Raw genomic sequence first — 17582 nt, forward strand, 5'->3', positions numbered from 1 at the left:
TTATTCAGGTTTCTGATGACAGCCCTTTTGACTGGAGTAAGGTGGTGTATCAGTTACTTTTCTGAGCTGTGCTGGCTAGTTTTATGTCAGTTTGACACAAGTTATAGTCATCTGAAAGAAAAAACTCAGTTAAGAAAATGCCTCCATAAGATAGGGCTGCAGGCAAGCCTTTAAGACAGTGGTTCTCAGCCTGTGGGTGATATCCTTCATATCAGATATTTACATTGTGATTCTTAACAGTAGCAAAATTACAGTTAGGAAGTAGTAACAAATAATTTTATGGTTGAGGATCACCACAACATGAGGAACTGTATGTAGTTAGTGTGGAGGGGGCAGTCCTTTGTGGGTGGGGACACCCTTAGACTGGTGAACCTGGGTTCTTAAGAAAGTTGGCCGAGTAAGCTATGAGGAGTAAGCCAATAGGCACCATTCTTTCCATGACCTCTGCTTCAGCTCCTGCCTCTAGGATCCTGTCCTGTTTGAGTTCTTCCCTCAACTTCCTCACACAGATAAACATGCAGGCTTTGATGTAGAAGTGTAAGCCAAATAGGATAGTTGCTGTGAAAAAAAAATATCATGACCAAGACAAGTTAAGGAAGGAGTTTATTTTTGCTTGTGCTCCCAGAAGGGTAAGAGTCCATCGTGGCTGGGAAGCATGGCAGTCAGCCACAGGGATGGCAACAGTGCGGAAAGCTGAGAGAGCATATCTTTTACTGCAAGCACAAAACAGAGCCTACTGGAAGTAGGGTGAGGCTATATACTTTTAAAATCTACCCGGAGAAATAGAAGAGATCTCCTGGGTAAACTGGGGGCAGAGGTGGGGGGAGGGGAGGGGAGGTGGGAACTTGAGGGAGCTGATTGGGCAGGCTGGGTGTGGGAGTGGGTTCGAGGTGGGACAGAGCGGAAGAGTAATGTAACATCTGTGGGGGGTTGGGCAGCATTTTGGGGTTAGGGGAAAACCTGGCCAGGGAAACCCCCAGGAATCCCCAAGGATAACCCCAGCTAAGACTCCTAGCAATAGTGGAGAGGGTGCTTGAACTGGCCACCTACTGTAATCAGATTGTTGACTACCCTAATTGTCATCAGAGATACTCTATCCAATAACTGAAGGAAGCAGATGCAGAGATCCACAGCCAAGCACTGGGCGGAGCTCCGGGAGTTCAGTTGAAGAGAGGGAGGAGGGATCCTACATGCCAGGAGGGGTCATGACAGGGACCCCACGGGGCGGCTAACCTGGGCTCTGGACCAACAGTCAGGGAGCTTCTGTGGGACTGACCTAGGCCCTCTGCATGTGTGTGACACTTGTGCAGCTTGGTCTCTTTGTACGGCTCCTAGCAGTGAGATCAGGACCTGTCCCTGGAGCTTGGCTGGCTTTTGGGAACCTGATCCCCAATGCTGGATTACCTCGCCCATCCTTGGCGCAAGGGGAAGAGCTAGATCCTGCCTCAACTTGATGTGCCACGCTTTAAGCCCATGGGAGGCCTGCCCCTTTCTGAATGGAGATGGCAGAGGAGTGGAAGGGGGTGGGGGTAAATGGGAAGCAGGACTGTGGGGAGAGGAGGGAGGGGAAACTGTGGTCGGTATGTAAAGTAAATGAAAAAAAAGTTATTTAAATAAAATTTAAAAAAAGAAAGCCTACCCCCAAATGACATACTTGGTCCAGCAAGGCTGCACCTCCTAAGCCTTCCCATACAGCACCAAATGCCTGAGTATTATTGGGACATTTCTCATTCTTATTTCTCCTCTTTTCCATCTGTCTTACTTGGAAATATAAGTTTTCTTACCTATGGCTGGTTTAAACTCCATGAGTGCATGTATGACATCTGTTGATGTATGTATGTATGGCTCCTTTCCTGGTTATCTTTTGAGAATTCTCTGTTCAGCTTCTTAAACCATTTTTAAAATTGGGTTGTTTGTTTTCTTGTTTAGTTTTTTTAAGTTTCTTGTATAGTCTAGATATTAATCCCATCCGATTTTCCTCCCATTCTGTACCTTATCTCTTCACTCTGCTTCCTCTCCTGTTGAGACGCTTACTCCATGAGACTCCATTCTCCGTAAAGCCTGAGTAATTCCAGCGGTGCTCAGGAAGGCCCACCTGTGCTGTCTGGCATACAGTGCTTCCTGCTACTTTCCTCGGCAGGCTCTCTGTCCCAGGCTTCGTTCCATTTGAAGTAGACTTGTGTAGGACAAGAGATAAAGACCCAGTTTCATTCTACCTTTGGATTTCTAGTTGTTGGGTTTTTTTGGTTTTTTTCCCAGCAACATTTGTTGGAAAAATACAGGCTGTCTTTTCTCCAGTGAGTTCTTGGCATCTTTGGGGCGGGGGGACCCAAAATGTCTGTGTGAGTTTGTTTGTCTTGTATCCTGTTTAGTGACCTGTGTGTCTGTCTCTGTGCCAGCGCCATGCTGCTGTTTACTCCTGTGCTTCTGTAGTCAACTTGAAATCAAGTATGTTGGTCCATTGGGTTTTTCATAGGGTTTCTTTGCTTCCAAATTAATTTTGAGTTTTTTTTTTTTTATTTCTACAAGAATGGCATGGATATTTTGATGGTGGTTTTATTAAATCTGTATAATGCTTCTGGAAATATAGCCATTTCACAGTATTGATTCTTCTAACCAAAGAGCATTAAGGGGTTTTTCATCTTTCTAGTGTCTTCAATTCCTCTCTTTAAGTATTTTAAAGTTTTCATGTTAGAGGCAATTTACCACTTGATTACATTTATTCTAAGGTATTTTATTTGTTTGTTCTGTTTGTTTTCCAGGTAGTTTTGAATGGGATTGTTTCTCTGATTTCTTCCTCAGCTTGCTTACTGTTAGTATATAAGAAGGTTTCATACTCTCTCTCTCCCTCTCTCTCCCCTCCCTCTCTCCCAATAAAGCTCTAAAAAAGTAACCATGGCTTGTGATTCTTCCGATCAGAACTCTCCTCTGTGGGCGGCGGCCAGCCACGAGCAGCGCCGATTTAACCAACAATTACCCTTCCTATTTGTGTTCCTTTTATATGTATGCTTCTCATGTCTTGTTGCTATATATAAAATTTCCAGCACTCTATGGAATAAGAGTGAAGCAAACGATCAAAAACACCAATGACAGTCAATGTTGGAGAGGATGTGGAGCAAAGGGAACACTCCTCCACTGTTGGTGGGAATATAAACTTGTACAACCACTGTGGAAATCAGTATGGCGGTTTCTCAGAAAATTAGGGATCGAACTACCTCAAGACCCAGCCATCCCACTCTTGGGCATATACCCAAGGAATGCTGATTCATACCATAAAGATACATGCTCATCTATGTTCATAGCAGCACTATTTGTAATAGCCAGAACCTGGAAACAACCTAGATGCCCATCAACGGAAGAATGGATGAAAAAAATGTGGTACATATACACAATGGAGTACTACTCAGCAGAGAAAAACAATGAAAGCATGAAATTTGCAGGCAAATGGATGGAACTAGAAAAAATCATCCTGAGTGAGGTAACCCAAACCCAGAAAGACAGTCATGGTATGTACTCACTCATAAGTGGATTCTAGATATAAAATAAAGAACAATCAGACCACAAAAAAAAAAAAAAAAAAAAAAAAAGAGTGAAGCAAGTGGACACTTTCTTTTTCCTGATTTTGGTAGCAGTACCTTGATTTTTTTCCCCCTCCATTTAATATGATATCTATGTTTGTCATATATACCCTTTATTATATTGAGATTTATCTTCTATTAGATTCTTCAGGCTTGCATGTTTGTTGGTTTGTTTGTTTTCAGAAGCCGTCTTTCAGGATGACCAGTTGGGCTCTAAGATGGCCAATAGTTGAGAGCACTGGCTGCTCTTGCAGTTCCCAGCACCCACATAGTACTTAAATCTGTCTGCAACTCCAGCTTCAAGAGATCTGATACCCTGTTCTGGCCTCCTCAGGCACCAGGCACCCACTTGGTGCATATACACACATGTAGGCAAACACTTACATGACTTACATGTGTGAAATAAAATTAAAATAAAGAAATCTTTTAAAAATGATTTAAAGTGATTTCTGTCCTTGAGTCTATGTGATATATTATATTTAGTTGTTTGAGTTTGTTGAACCATCTCTGTATCCCTTGAATTAAGATCATAATGAATGATATTTTCTAAAAGTTAGTTTGCAAATATTTTGTTGAGAGTTTTTGCAATTTTGTTCATTAGGGATGTTGTCCTAGTTTGTTTTTTGCTATATGATAAAACTCATGACCAAAAACAATTTGTGGGATACAGGGTTTGTTTGGCTTACACTTCCACATTACAGTCTATCATTGAGGGAAGTTGGGGCAGGAACTCAAGGAAAGCTCACGAAGGAATTCTATTTACTGGCTTGTTCTTTATTCAACCCAAGACTGCTTGCCCAAAGATGGTATTTTCCACAGTGGCCTGGGTCCTCTCACATCCATCATTAATAATAATTTTAAAGAAATGCCACACACTGGCCTATAGACATTGGATCTTCTGGAGCTTTGAGTGGTGGGAACCAAACTTGGGTCCTCTGTAAGAGCTAACCACATCTGCCTCACGGCTGCTTCTATTTGCTGTGTTCTTTGCCTTACAGAAGCTTCTCAGTTTCAGGAGGTCCCATTTATTAATTGTTGCTCTCAGTGTCTGTGCTACTAGTGTTATAATTAGGAAGTGATCTCTGGTGCCAATGCGTTCAAGACTATTTCCTACTTTCTCTTCTACCAGATTCAGGTTACAGTCTTTTAAAAAGGTGTATGAACTTTAGTTAGATACGTATTTGTGTAGAAATAAAAATAAAATGCTCAAATGAATGACATCGTTTTATAGAATAATTGAGTAATGCCAACTAAAGATATTAGGGATGAAGTTACTTTCAATATCCTTTTAGATGCATGCAATGTTTTTTTATTACTATAATGCTTTCTAGTTCTTTTTCAAATTTTTGTAATTCTCCAAATTATTTGGCCTGTCTTCATGCCAGAATTGAATCTTTGTTTCCAGTGACATTTTGCTTTTAATATCCTTGGAAATGTTCATATTTTCTATATTTAAGTACTTGCATATCTTCAAAAATTTCAACATTTTCACTTTTACTAATACTCTTCATTCCTGCTTTACTTTTATTTGTTTTATACTTTAATTTTTTATTTATGTGTGTGTGTGTGCCACATGTGTGCAGATGTCTGTGTGGCCAGAATAGGGTGACCCTTGGAGCCGTAGTTAGAGGTAGTTGTGAGGCTCCTGTATGGGTGCTGAGATCCAAACTTGGGCCCTCTGGATAAACAGCACTTACTCTCAGCCTCTGAGCCATCTCCCCAGCCCCTCCTGCTTTATTTTTATTTTTAGCACTCATGTCTCTTACTAAAATGTATGTTCTCTCAGAGAAGATATTGTTAACTGCTGGACATTGATTAGAATAATGCATGACAAATAATGAGCGTTCAGTATTTGTTGAATGAATGCTCCAATTTTCTAAAAAAATTTCTTTTTCAAGTATATTGCTATTTTTACTTTCTCTTGAATTTTATAGGCTTATCATGTGTATCAAATCAAAATTATCTTAACTAGTTTGTGCACATTCTGTCCTTGCCCTGTTTATGATCATCTTAGTAAAGCCGTGTTTACCTGTGTTCATTTCCATATACTTGCTCCCGTTTCTTTAATATCCTGGTCATGACTATCTTTAGAGGTAGGTGAATTTCTAGGGGCCAGGGAATAACACAATAAAGCTTTAATTATGGTAGTACTTTTATATCTTACTTTTTTTTTTTTTTTTTGAGACTTGTTCTATCCCTAACTTTTGCTGTCCTGGATCTCACTATGTAAACCAGATGGGCCTTGAACTCAGAGCTCTGCCCACCTCAGCTGAGTGCTGGGTTAAAGGTGTGCATCATCATGCCCACTTGGAACTCAGTGTAGGCCAGGTTGACGTTCAACTTGCAACAGTCCTCTGACCTCAAGTTCTGGGGTCTCAGGATGGGCCACCATTGCAGCTTATGTTGTATGTTTTAAAATACTACTTGTAAGACTAGATTAGGGAAATGGATGGTTTACAGAAACAAAGCTAATATCTAAAATACCCCGTGGTAGCCATAGGGTTAACTAACTAGAAATTAAATTTTTTTTAAAAAATTTGTGTAATTATTAACTGTCTTACTACTTCATATTACTGTTATCAGAGTTAACTTAAAATTAACACTTTAAAATAAGTAATAAAGTAATAAATAAATAATTTTCATATTAATTTCAAGATATAGTTCCTATAATTTAATGATTTTGTACTTTTGTTTCACTTTCTATTCTCTCCAACAAATATTTTTATAAATCAGATTCCATTGTATCAGGGTACACTAGACTAAGCATTTACATTCTGTGATAATTTTACATGGTGTTAAATTTTGCGATTATTTCAAAATATAAGCAGACTCATAGTGTAAAGGTGAGGGTGTGTTTACATGAGGTCACTGGTGACTGTGGTGATGAGGGAGTATGAAGTTCCCTTCTCATTATGGGACAGTGACTTGGGAGAATTAGGAAACAATAGAATGAGAGGGGTGGGTTACTGAGAAAAGAATGCAAAAACCAGTTGTAGATCATCCTAAAGATTATCATCCATTTGGGCAGTTTTGCTTATAACAGTTGACTGATACAGAATTTCTAATGTTAATATTGCTCATGTTACTCAAAAGTAAGTTTTTTATAATTTATCTGTAAAGTCTATAAGATAAACTTTTTTTCCATAAGCTTTATTTATGAGGGTGAATTGAAGAGTTCTTTACTCAGAGGTAGGTTATTGTCATGAAGTATGGTATGGACAAAATAGTGATTGCTGCCAGGTGGTGGTAGCATGGTGCTCAACTTTAATACCAGACTAGGGAGGCAGAGGCAGGAGGATCTCTGTGAATTTGAGGCCAGCCTGATCTGTAGAGTGAGTTCCAGGACAGCCAGAGCTGTTACTCAGAGAAATTCTGTCTCAAAAAACTAAAAAGAAAAAAAGTAGTGATTGCTTTAAAAATAAATATCTATGTTTTTAAAAACTTTAAGTGATAGTCTTCATTTTGCTTCAGTGTATAGCTGAGTATTTAAGCCCGGCTGGTCTCAAACTTCTAAAAAGAACTCCTTTCTCAGACTTACAGGTGTGAGAGTGATAGATAAGAGCCACCATGCGTGATCATTTAAGTCTGCCATAACTTAGTTATTTAATTCATAAGGTGCAAAAGACGTAAGACATAATAGATCCCTTGTATGTTTGTTTTAATATAGCACACCCACAGAAGAGTGCATAAATCCTAAATTACAACTTGGTGAGTCTTTACATAGTCAGCATTAGCCATGTGGTTACTAACTACTGGATATCATTTTACAGGAGACTTTGCAGCAGTTGATTATGATGTCATTGCCAAATGTCTTAATCATTGGCAAAAATCCCTTTTCTGGTAAGTTTTAAGTTGGTATAATGGGATAATAATGCCCTATGTTTGTGTAACACTAGTAATGTTTACCAAGGACTTGATTATTTATCTCCACTCTTAGTAGATTTTCCACAACATCATAGGAAAAGTTGGGAATGATATTCCTATTTGTAGAGAGAAAAGAAGATGACAATATTTAAGTTGTTGTTGAGATACACACATGCAACACTGAATCAGTGGTTTTTCCCTGCCACGTTAAACTAGTATTTGGGTGATGGCTATGATTTTTATTATTTCAATCTAAGCAGTTGTATTAGAGAAACAATGATGTTGAATCTGTTTTAAGTTTTATATTTATATGCCTGTTTACTATTGCCAAAATTGTTGGAGCTCTGAATTTTTTTGTTGTTTGTTTGCTAGTTCATTTTTATAATCGTATGGATTGAGTCTTGAACCATAACTACTAGCCAAGTGCTTATCATTGAGCAGTATTCCAGCCTTTAAGTTGAAAGTTTTACTGGTCAACATTTTAATTTATATTAAACAACTCCATAGTGAAAAGATGACAGGAAGTTTTTTAGATTATTTAAATTATTATACTCAAACACTCTTACAATCCTTGACTAACATTTAATTTTTATTTGTATTTTGCTGTTTCTGGAACTTGCTCATAGGGCCTCACATAACCAGACAGTTGTTGTAACCATCCACCCTAGAATTTAATGTTTGAACAAGTAACTAGCAGCTATGAAGCATTTCAGGAAAGGACTTAATCCTTGCAGGCTACATGGTATTCAAATTGAATATGTCTTCTTTTACCTGAACCCTTGCCCAGTTGAAACAAAAATCCAAATAAAAGGCAGTGTGTAAGCAGCTGTTTTTATAGAGGAAACTACCAATTAAATGCATTAGTAGTGAACTCAATTAGGAATTCCATTACCTAGATAACCTTTGGGGATACTCTAGGATGTTTGGTTATACAAGTAAACAGGAAGATTAGCATGTACAATAGAATTAGTTTTTATTCTATATGCATTTAGTAAGTAACAACCAAGTCATAGGGTAGAAATGGTTTATGTGCTAGGAGATCTTGTGATTTGGTGAAAGATCCAAAGATTACTATTAGGTCATATAATTCATGACAGAGATATGTACAAAAACTAAGGCATGTAAAAATATAGAGTGTTAATTGTTCTTAAAATTGTCAGGGTTAGAGTTGGGACTTATGGTGACTAGTTCAGAAGGAATAGACAGATGTAAGATCCATCTGTGGTGATGGAAGTGGTTCACTAAGGACTTGAGGAGGAGAAGGAAAGCAACCTGAGGCCAGAGTTACAGAGTGTGTGTTGATTGTTAAAATGGCGTAGTAAGTCTAGAAGGAATTAGTTTCATGGAAAGTAAGAGAAAGTTTCTAATGTGAAGATTTGAAATTCATCATAGTTAAGTTAACCTGATAGTGAAAATCTTTCTGAATTTTATGTGTTTGTGGTTATGTTCAGCGGAATATTTTAAGACATTCTTAACTGAATGCTGTTAACAAGGGTTGTTCTGCAGTTCTGTTCTGGACTGATAACTTTTATCCAGTTTTTAACATACATTTCTTTCATTTCTTAAAATTTATTATTGTGAAGTAGGATCTTACACTGTAGACCCAGACTAGCCTGGAACTCACTATGTAACCCAGGGTACCTCATGTATTTCTCCTACTTTAGTCTTTTGAGTGCTGGCATTATAGGTGTGAACTACCATACCCAGCTTATTGTATTAGACTCACTGTGATGTGCATTTAAGGTTCTGATCCTTACGAACGTGTGTAATGAGAAATGTATTTAAATTGTATAGGTAAATGAGCCATTATGTTTGTATTTTAGTAAGACAGTGCTAAAGAGGAACAGACACATAAGCAGCAACTCTGGCATGCTCTTAATGTCAGCATAATCTAAAGTGTTGGTGTAGTACTGTTTCTAGAAAAGGAGCAGGTGCAGTGAGCACCCTTAGCACTGTAACTCTTCAGAAGGGAGAGCCTTGCCTGTCTCCTGCTAGCACCACGTTGTACACACATAAGCCACATATTTAAGTTTCATTGTTTATTTACAGAATTCATCTTTTTGTGACGCTGTGATTGCCTCTAGATTGTTTAGTGTTTGAAAGAGTTGAAGCAAAGCTAAATGTTGTACTTACTAGTGTTTTTATTTCAGAACAAGGCACAGAAGAAGTTAAAAAGTTGCTTTTACTCTTACTGGGTTGTGCAGTTCAGGTAAGTTAAAATATTTCTTCAGGGGCTGGAGAGATGGCTCAGAGGTTAAGAGCACTGGCTGTTCTTCCAGAGGTCCTGAGTTCAATTCCCAGCAACCACATGGTGGCTCACAACCATCTGTAATGAGATCTGGCTCCCTCTTCTGGCCTGAAGGGATATTGAAGTTATGCAAGCAGAACACTGTATACATAAGAAATAAATAAATTTAAAAAAAAAAAGAAAGAAAAAGAAATCCATAAAAAAAAATATTTCTTCAGATTTTCATTCTTATAAAGTGTTCTTGAGGGTTTATCTAGTTTTCTGAAAGACTTGATAATTTTAAGTATATCACCTTAAAAAGAAATTATGTATAAGAACATTTATTTTATTTCAAAAGTTATAGCATCAGTGTCATGTATTAAAAACTCAGATCTTATGCCTCTGAAGATGGAGGAATCTGCCAAACCCCTCTTCTGGTTTGCTTGTGCAAGCTTATGGCTTAGGAGAAGAAGAGGGACTAACAATTAAAAGAGGATTTGGGCTGCTCTTCCTGAGGACCCAGGCTTGTTTCCCAGCACCCACATGGTAGCTCATAGCTGTCTTTAACTCCACTCTCATGGACTCCCAACACCCTCTTCTGGCCTTTGTGGGCACCAGGAATGCACATGGCACACAGACATACATGCAGGCAAACTCTCTTCCACATAAAAATAATTGTAAAAAGAGAGACTTTGTGGGAAATGTTTTTGTGTGTGGTATTTGTTTATGTACATGACTGCACGTATGCATGTAGGCATGTGAAGGTCAGAGATCAGTATCAGGTGTCAGTCACCTTATTTCTTGAGATAGGGTGTCTCACTGAACCTAGCACTCCCTGATTCAGCTGTACTTGCTAGCCAGCCGTCAGGTCCCAGGGATCCTCTCATCTCTGCTTCCCAGCATTGGAATTAGAGTTTCACGCCAGTGTACCCAGCAAGACTTTCCTAACAACACACTCAGTCTTATTGCTCTTTTATCAATAATGATAGCCAAGATTTATTGACTGTATCGTTTGCCAGGTGTTATATCTTATAAAGGTTTTCTTAATCCTCAAATAAGATTAGTGCTTGGATAAATATTTAAGTTATTTTAGAAGTTGGATATTTGTGAGTCTAGTATGCTACTTTAATAATTAGAGTGGGAGCATATGTAACTGCAACAAATTGAGATAGTCACTTTAGACTTAAGTCAATTTGCTAGTAGGCTAAAGAACACTGGCATGACTTCCAAATCTACTATACTAGATTTTCCATTTAATTAACTTAAAAACGTGTGTGTGTGTGCATGCACATGAACATGCCATGACACACTTGTGGAAGAAAGAGAACAACCTTGTTGAGATTGTTCACGTGTGCCTACAGCAGTTTTTTTAGTTTCAGGAGTTCTGTCTCTGCCTGCAAGCTCTGTGAGAACACTGGGATTACAGATATACCTTACCACATCCAGGGTTCTGACAGCAAGTTATCAAGCTTGTATGGCAAATACTTTACCACCCCTTGAGCTGTATCTGAAGCCCACTAATTTTTTAAAAAATGAATTATTTCAGTGTACAGTTATCCTAGCTCTTCATAGAGTGAAATATTTTGGGTTTTGTTTTAGGGCTTGTTTTCCCTTTTTTTGAGACAGGGTTTCATGTATCTCAGAACTGGCCTCAAACTTGTTATTCAGCCTGGTTGACCTTAAATTTCTGATTCCTCTACTTCCATCTTCCAATGCTGGGATTACAGGCATGCACCACCATACCCAATGTTTACAGTGCTTGAGTTGAACCTTTGTATTTGTCTATGCTAGGAAAGCACTTTCCCAGCTGAGCTATGCACCCAGCCTATGAATTGAGATTTTTGTAAACAAACAAATAAGTTCACTAGTAATATTTCACATGTATTTACATACATTTTATATTCTTGATTGTGTTGGCTTTTAGAGCTTACTGCTTTGGAGATACAATATTTAATTTACGTGAAGTAATTAAACATGTATGTGAATCAGTGTGACTATATATATGGAGATGTGTATGAGTGTGTATATGGAGATATATATATATATGTGTGTGTGTGTAGACACACACACACACAAACACACACACACACACACACACACACACACACACACACACTACACACACGGTAGGTAATGATCAGATCAGGATTACTGGTATACCTACCACCTCAATACATTATTTCTTTGTTTTAAGGGCATACAGAATCCTCTGTACTGGTCATTTTGAAATGCTCAGTTAATTGTTGTCTACCATAATGATCCTACTGTAGTATATATGACATAAGTTATCATCCTGTCCGTCTGTATGTATACTTGTATCCGTTAGCAGCCCCCCCATTCCCCCGATCTAATGTATTCCCACCATCTTCCTCTACTTAACACCCTTTCTAGCCTCTAGTAACCACTGTGGGGGCAGTGTTCATCTATAAATTAAGTCATTACATTGCTATAATATGTTGTACACAATTGTTTACTTAACAACTGATTAAATATTAAGATAAATATGGTGTCTGTTTTTGGTGCTATTCTAATTTGGTCATCAGGTCTTTAGTTGGAAACACTATTTTTACTCATTTACAACTACTTATGCTGCATTCGCTTTAAAAACCACCTTCGTTAGTGAATATTGTCCTGTATAAATGGTGAGTTTCTCAAGGTAGTGCTAGTGAAGAAACAGGCTTGTGGGGCTTATAAAAGGAAATGTGAATTTCTTTTAATAACTATAGCAGAAAAACCATAAGATGGTTGAACTGGGGTACTCTGCATGAATTTTAATTATTACATTTCATAATAACCCTGCCATTTTATGTTCTGATTGGCTAAAAAACTATTCATAAGTCAGTAATTACAGAAATGGATTGCTGTCTCTGAAAAACTAGTTTACATATGCTGTGAATATACAGTGAGAAAGTTAATTCTCAGTTGTTCTTACAGACCTATTTAGTATTTCTAGACCAAAAAAAGTTAGTGCTTTTCAGCCTATTGATCCCTATTCCATTTCCTCCCAAACTCCTCAGTTCCTAATCATACCTAGGAATTGTGTTTTCCTGGTAATTTACTTTAAACATTTTTATATCATAACAATACTTTAGTTTTGACTGGGATGTAGAACTCCGGATGAAAGTATAGAGTATGTTCAGATTGTGTAATGACAGAAATAGAGCATTAACAACTTGACTAGCTTGAATCAGAGGTTTGTTTCTTAATGATCAAAGAGCCAGTTTTTCTTCTTTAGGGTTTATTGTTTTCATTGGCTCTGTAATTGGCCCAGGAGATGCATCTTAGCTTGGCACAAGGCAGTGCTGTCCATTTGTATGCACCTCTCATTTGGTAGCTGCAAGAATACAGCTATTAGCAGTCGAATCGTAATAGACAAGATGGAGACAGAGACAGAGATAACGATGTGTGTTGTTGTTTATTATTATTGGGGAAAGGTTAGGTTTAGATTTTGTGTTCTTAGCTGAAATAAAATGTTGACAATAAGAAATTGCTGCCTTATTCCTATTTGATTACATGTGTATTCATAATTATTAAATTTTGCCCCTGGTTACTTTGTTAGAGTAGAAACAAACCAGATATTTATTATATTACCTTATAAATGTTGACCTGGGCCATCGGAGTTTGTTTCTTTTATTAAGATTGATAGGCTGAATATGAGAGAATAAATTGTAGGCTTGAAGTAAAAATTGCTGAATTTTTTTTTCCACAGAAGAAAGGCAGTGTTGTTTGGTGACAGTCAGGGACTGACTGAGCGTTTTGGCAGTATTCCGAATTCTGCCACTGACTCACTGTGGGTTTTGGCAAGTGACTTGTTCTCTCTGAAACAAGTTCTTGATTCTTTACTTCTCTGTTTGTTAAGTTAGCATAATAATATCCTGACCTCAGATGCACAGTGTAATATGTTCCTACTTCAGAACTTTCCAGCATAAAACTGTAGAGTTCAGTGCCTGGCTCTTAAATATTTTAAAATCATTGTATCTTCATTAGGTGAGTTATCTGAGAAGTCGTTTAAATGTAGAACAAAACCCTACTGTGCTGTTGAAATATTGTAAAGCTTGAGGCTTATTTATATATAGCATTTTAAGGGCAATACAGAGGCTGAATGGTTCCCCCTCCATTTATTTCAGTGTCAGAAAAAGGAAGAATTTATTGAACGAATTCAAGGTTTAGATTTTGATACAAAAGCAGCAGTTGCCGCACATATTCAAGAGGTAACTACTTATATATATTTTAATGTATTTTTATGAAGTTTGCAGTGTGTTTTTAAAATATTATCTCCACAAATACAAGATAAACAAGAACAATTAAAGATCAAATGTAAATCAAACTTATTTTTATGTAAAATTCTTTTCTTTAGAGATAATTCCATCAGTGAATTGACTTATTTATGGCACAATGCTTACTACACATTTGCTCTCTCTTTTGTCTATAAGGACATGAATGTTGAGGAATAACGTTTATGTCTTTATTAGGTAGCACAGAATGAATGATAGGGATAAAGACAATAAACTTAGTCTATTGGACTTTTCTCTTAAATGAATGGTCATTTTTATTGAGCTGTTATTTGAATTCCACAAATACATTGATTTTTTTAAAAAATATTTGTATAAAAACAAATCTGAGGCATAATGTACCATGTCAATATTGATGTTAATGTAATTTTTAATTAAAATTTATTTTAAAAGCTTCTACTTCCATAACTATTTACTCATGAGCTTTAAATCTTATAATGTCTTTTTAGAATTAGGCTATATATTAAATTTTACCTTTTGGGAGAGAATTTTAAAATTGTGAAAATTGGTATTATTTAAAATATTCTCAGATGACTGTATTTCATATATCATCTTTTTCCCTTATTTAACTTCAGAATCCAGATGAGAATTTATTTGTTCTGTTAAAATGTTTAGTTTTGTCATCAATTTGAAATCTACTTCTTTCTGCTTTTATAGTTGAACTAATTTTGTACTAAAATCAGTATTTAAGTATTAGCCATTCTTCGATTGTTTATTTTGCTTTCCTCTCTAAAGGTAACTCATAATCAGGAAAATGTATTTGATCTGCAATGGATGGAGGTGACAGATATGTCTCAGGAAGATATAGAACCACTCTTGAAGAATATGTTATCACATCTAAAAAGACTGATAGATGAGAGAGACGAACATTCAGAGGTTGGTTCTATCATTGTATCATGGAAGTTTGCTTTCTTAAAAGAAAAAAAAATAGTTTTCTAGAATGTATACCCTGTTTCTTGGGATAGGTGATCAACTATAATCATCCTTTGGTGTCTGTGGGGCATATTGGTTCTAGGACCTTCTTAAGATACTACAGTCAATCCCAGTACTTGGCAGGTCCAGGACAGTGGACCTCTGAGTTCGAGGCCAGCCTGGTCTAAAGAGTTTCAGGACAGCCAGGGCTACACAGAGAAACTCTGTCACAAAAACCTTTAAAAAAAAAAAAGGATACTAAAGCCATGAATGCTGAGTCTCTTTTAAAAAGGGGGTGGGGGGGGTGTTACAGTGTTTACTTATAAAACTACAAATATCTTGTATATTGTAAATCATCTTTTAATTACCTATAATAATGAATAGTATGTAAATAATAGACAAATAGTTGTTATTCTGTATTATTTAAAAAGTGATAACAAGAAAAAGTCTGTACATGTGCAATACAAACACAGGGATTTTTCCCTTATTACTTTCCATCCACAGTGGGTTTAATTTGCAGATGTGAAACCTACATGCTGTACCAACTATAATGTCTTTCTTTTGTTGTTGTTATTGTTTTTGTTCGTTTGGTGTGTGTGTGTGTGTGTGTGTGTGTGTGCGCGCGCGCGCGCGCGCAAAACACAGGAATTAGAAAGGAAATAAAAGAACCTTGGATATCTAATAAGCACAGTATTATTAAGTCTTTTCTCTTTTTCTTTTTAAATGATTATTATTCTGATTTTTATACCTGTGTGTTTTTCAAGTCACCCCATTACTTTGGCAATAGTGCAGAAGTGTGACTGAATATATAGTTGATATAAGTGGAAAAACCATTGCCTTGAAGCACAAGAATTTGCTAGATTTCTTGGTTTTGTTGCCCATCTGATCCCATGTTGGTAGGGGAGGTGACAAGCAGTTAGGGAGTCAGTGCTTTTATTTTGTTCTTTAAAATTATTTTATAAGGTCTCACATCTCCCAGGCTGATCTCAAAGTTAGTTAGTATGTATCTGAGGATGACCACGAGTTCCCCTTCTTGCTTCCACTTCCCAAGTGCCATGATTTTTGGTGTGAGCAGCCAGGCCTGTCCCAGAGACCTCATTGGTCACATTGAAACAGCTGACAGATCTCGAGGAAAGGCCTTAGGCTGAGTTTACCTGCAAACTATCTCTAAACATAACTTCGTCTACTCTTTATGTGATGTTCTAGCATCTCAGACTATTGCTCAGGTTGCTTTGAAAATTAAACTCCTGTAAAATGTCAACAGTCAACAGTTATAACCAAAGAAAGTTTAGCAGTTTACAAAAGTCTCTTTAGTTTTATTACATACATTATTATTATCAGGCCTCCTGGTGACCATTGTCTAACTGCTTGAAGTTTAAAACACTTAGGTATGTTTAATTATTTCTATGCAAAATGATGGTTGTGATACAATTGGGAGCACACTTAAATTTGAAAAGTTTACCATTGCTAATAATTTTTAGGTGATACCAACTTGGTAAAGTATTCTAAAATTTGTATTTTAGAAAAAAATGTGTAGTGGAGGAACATAGTATAGGAAAAGGCAGTAATGTACAGAAGTTTTATGTATACTTAGCTTGTTATAGGTTTAGACCTCTTACAAGTTTAGAAAACAGCAGTAGTCAGCCATAAATAACTTAGTACTTGATGAACAAGTACATCTCACATATACAGTCGGAAAACATTTAATTAAAGCAAACACATGTAGACCAGGTTTCAAATAGAAGGACTAGCCAAATAATATAGTCCTTTCATCTGAATGGTAATAAGTACAACTGGAAGACAGACCCAAGAGCTTTCGGGCCGTTTCAGATCGAGATGCAATTCATATTTTATAAAAACAGCACTTACTTTATCTTTGCATATATTAAACTTATGTTCCTCTAACTACAAAATTTCCATGACATTTATGCAAAACTTAGGTATATTGCATATTAAGCCCTCATATATATATATGCATCCATAATTATAGACATAAAGGCAGCAAATATAATCAATATGTATTTATCCAAAGTCATAAAATAATCATTAAATTCTCTTTTAAAGTCAGAGGATTAAAACTCCTTTTAAGATTTGCTTTCTCTAAGTAATAAAAATGTAAAATTGGGGGCTGGAGAGATGGCTCAGAGGTTAAGAGCACTGACTGCTCTTCCAGAGGTCCTGAGTTCAATTCCCAGCAACCACATGGTGGCTCACAACCATCTATAATAAGATCTAGTGCTCTCTTCTGGCCTGCAGACACATATGCTGTATACATAATAAATAAATAAATAAATCTTTAAAAAATGTAAAATTAAGTAATAAAAATGTAAAATTCAATGGAATACACAAGAAATTACCTTGATAAAACAAAATTTGTTCATTAAGCCAGTTTATATGTAAATGTTAGTAAAAATAAACCACTTTTTAAAGAAGACCTTGCTTTAAACATAGAGAATTATTTCCTGCTTGTATATTAGTACATTATATATTTTGACCTTGGAAATTTCTTTCCTTTTTCCTTTTTTTGAAATAGGCTTCACTATGTTGCTCTGGCTGCCCTAGAGCTCACAGAGATCCACCTGCCTCTGCTTCCTGAGTGCCATGATTAACAACATGTACCACTTTGCCCACCCACGGGAATTTCTTTAAATACCCCTTAGTAATAGCCAACTTAACCATACAATCACCAGATATTTTTAAGTTTCATCT

General features: G+C 36.7%; 1 protein-coding gene across 10 annotated transcripts in view; it reads left to right on the forward strand.

Annotated features, from left to right (window-relative positions):
* Ccdc88a (coiled-coil and HOOK domain protein 88A) overlaps window positions 1-17582 on the forward strand; it is a 157683-nt gene that overhangs the window by 56834 nt on the left and 83267 nt on the right. For all 10 annotated transcript variants that reach the window (XR_001576129.3, XR_013042861.1, XR_013042862.1 and 7 more), the window contains exons 4-7: window positions 7349-7418; window positions 9593-9651; window positions 13797-13880; window positions 14697-14837. Coding sequence is in view for 7 of the 10 variants with exons in the window: in XM_006993183.4 (XP_006993245.1) it covers window positions 7349-7418; window positions 9593-9651; window positions 13797-13880; window positions 14697-14837 (354 nt within the window). In the remaining 3 variants the exon portion in view is untranslated. The remainder of the gene's footprint in view (window positions 1-7348; window positions 7419-9592; window positions 9652-13796; window positions 13881-14696; window positions 14838-17582) is intronic.

This window comes from Peromyscus maniculatus, chromosome 10 (genome assembly GCF_049852395.1).
Source record: "Peromyscus maniculatus bairdii isolate BWxNUB_F1_BW_parent chromosome 10, HU_Pman_BW_mat_3.1, whole genome shotgun sequence".
NCBI classification, from domain to species: domain Eukaryota; kingdom Metazoa; phylum Chordata; class Mammalia; order Rodentia; family Cricetidae; genus Peromyscus; species Peromyscus maniculatus.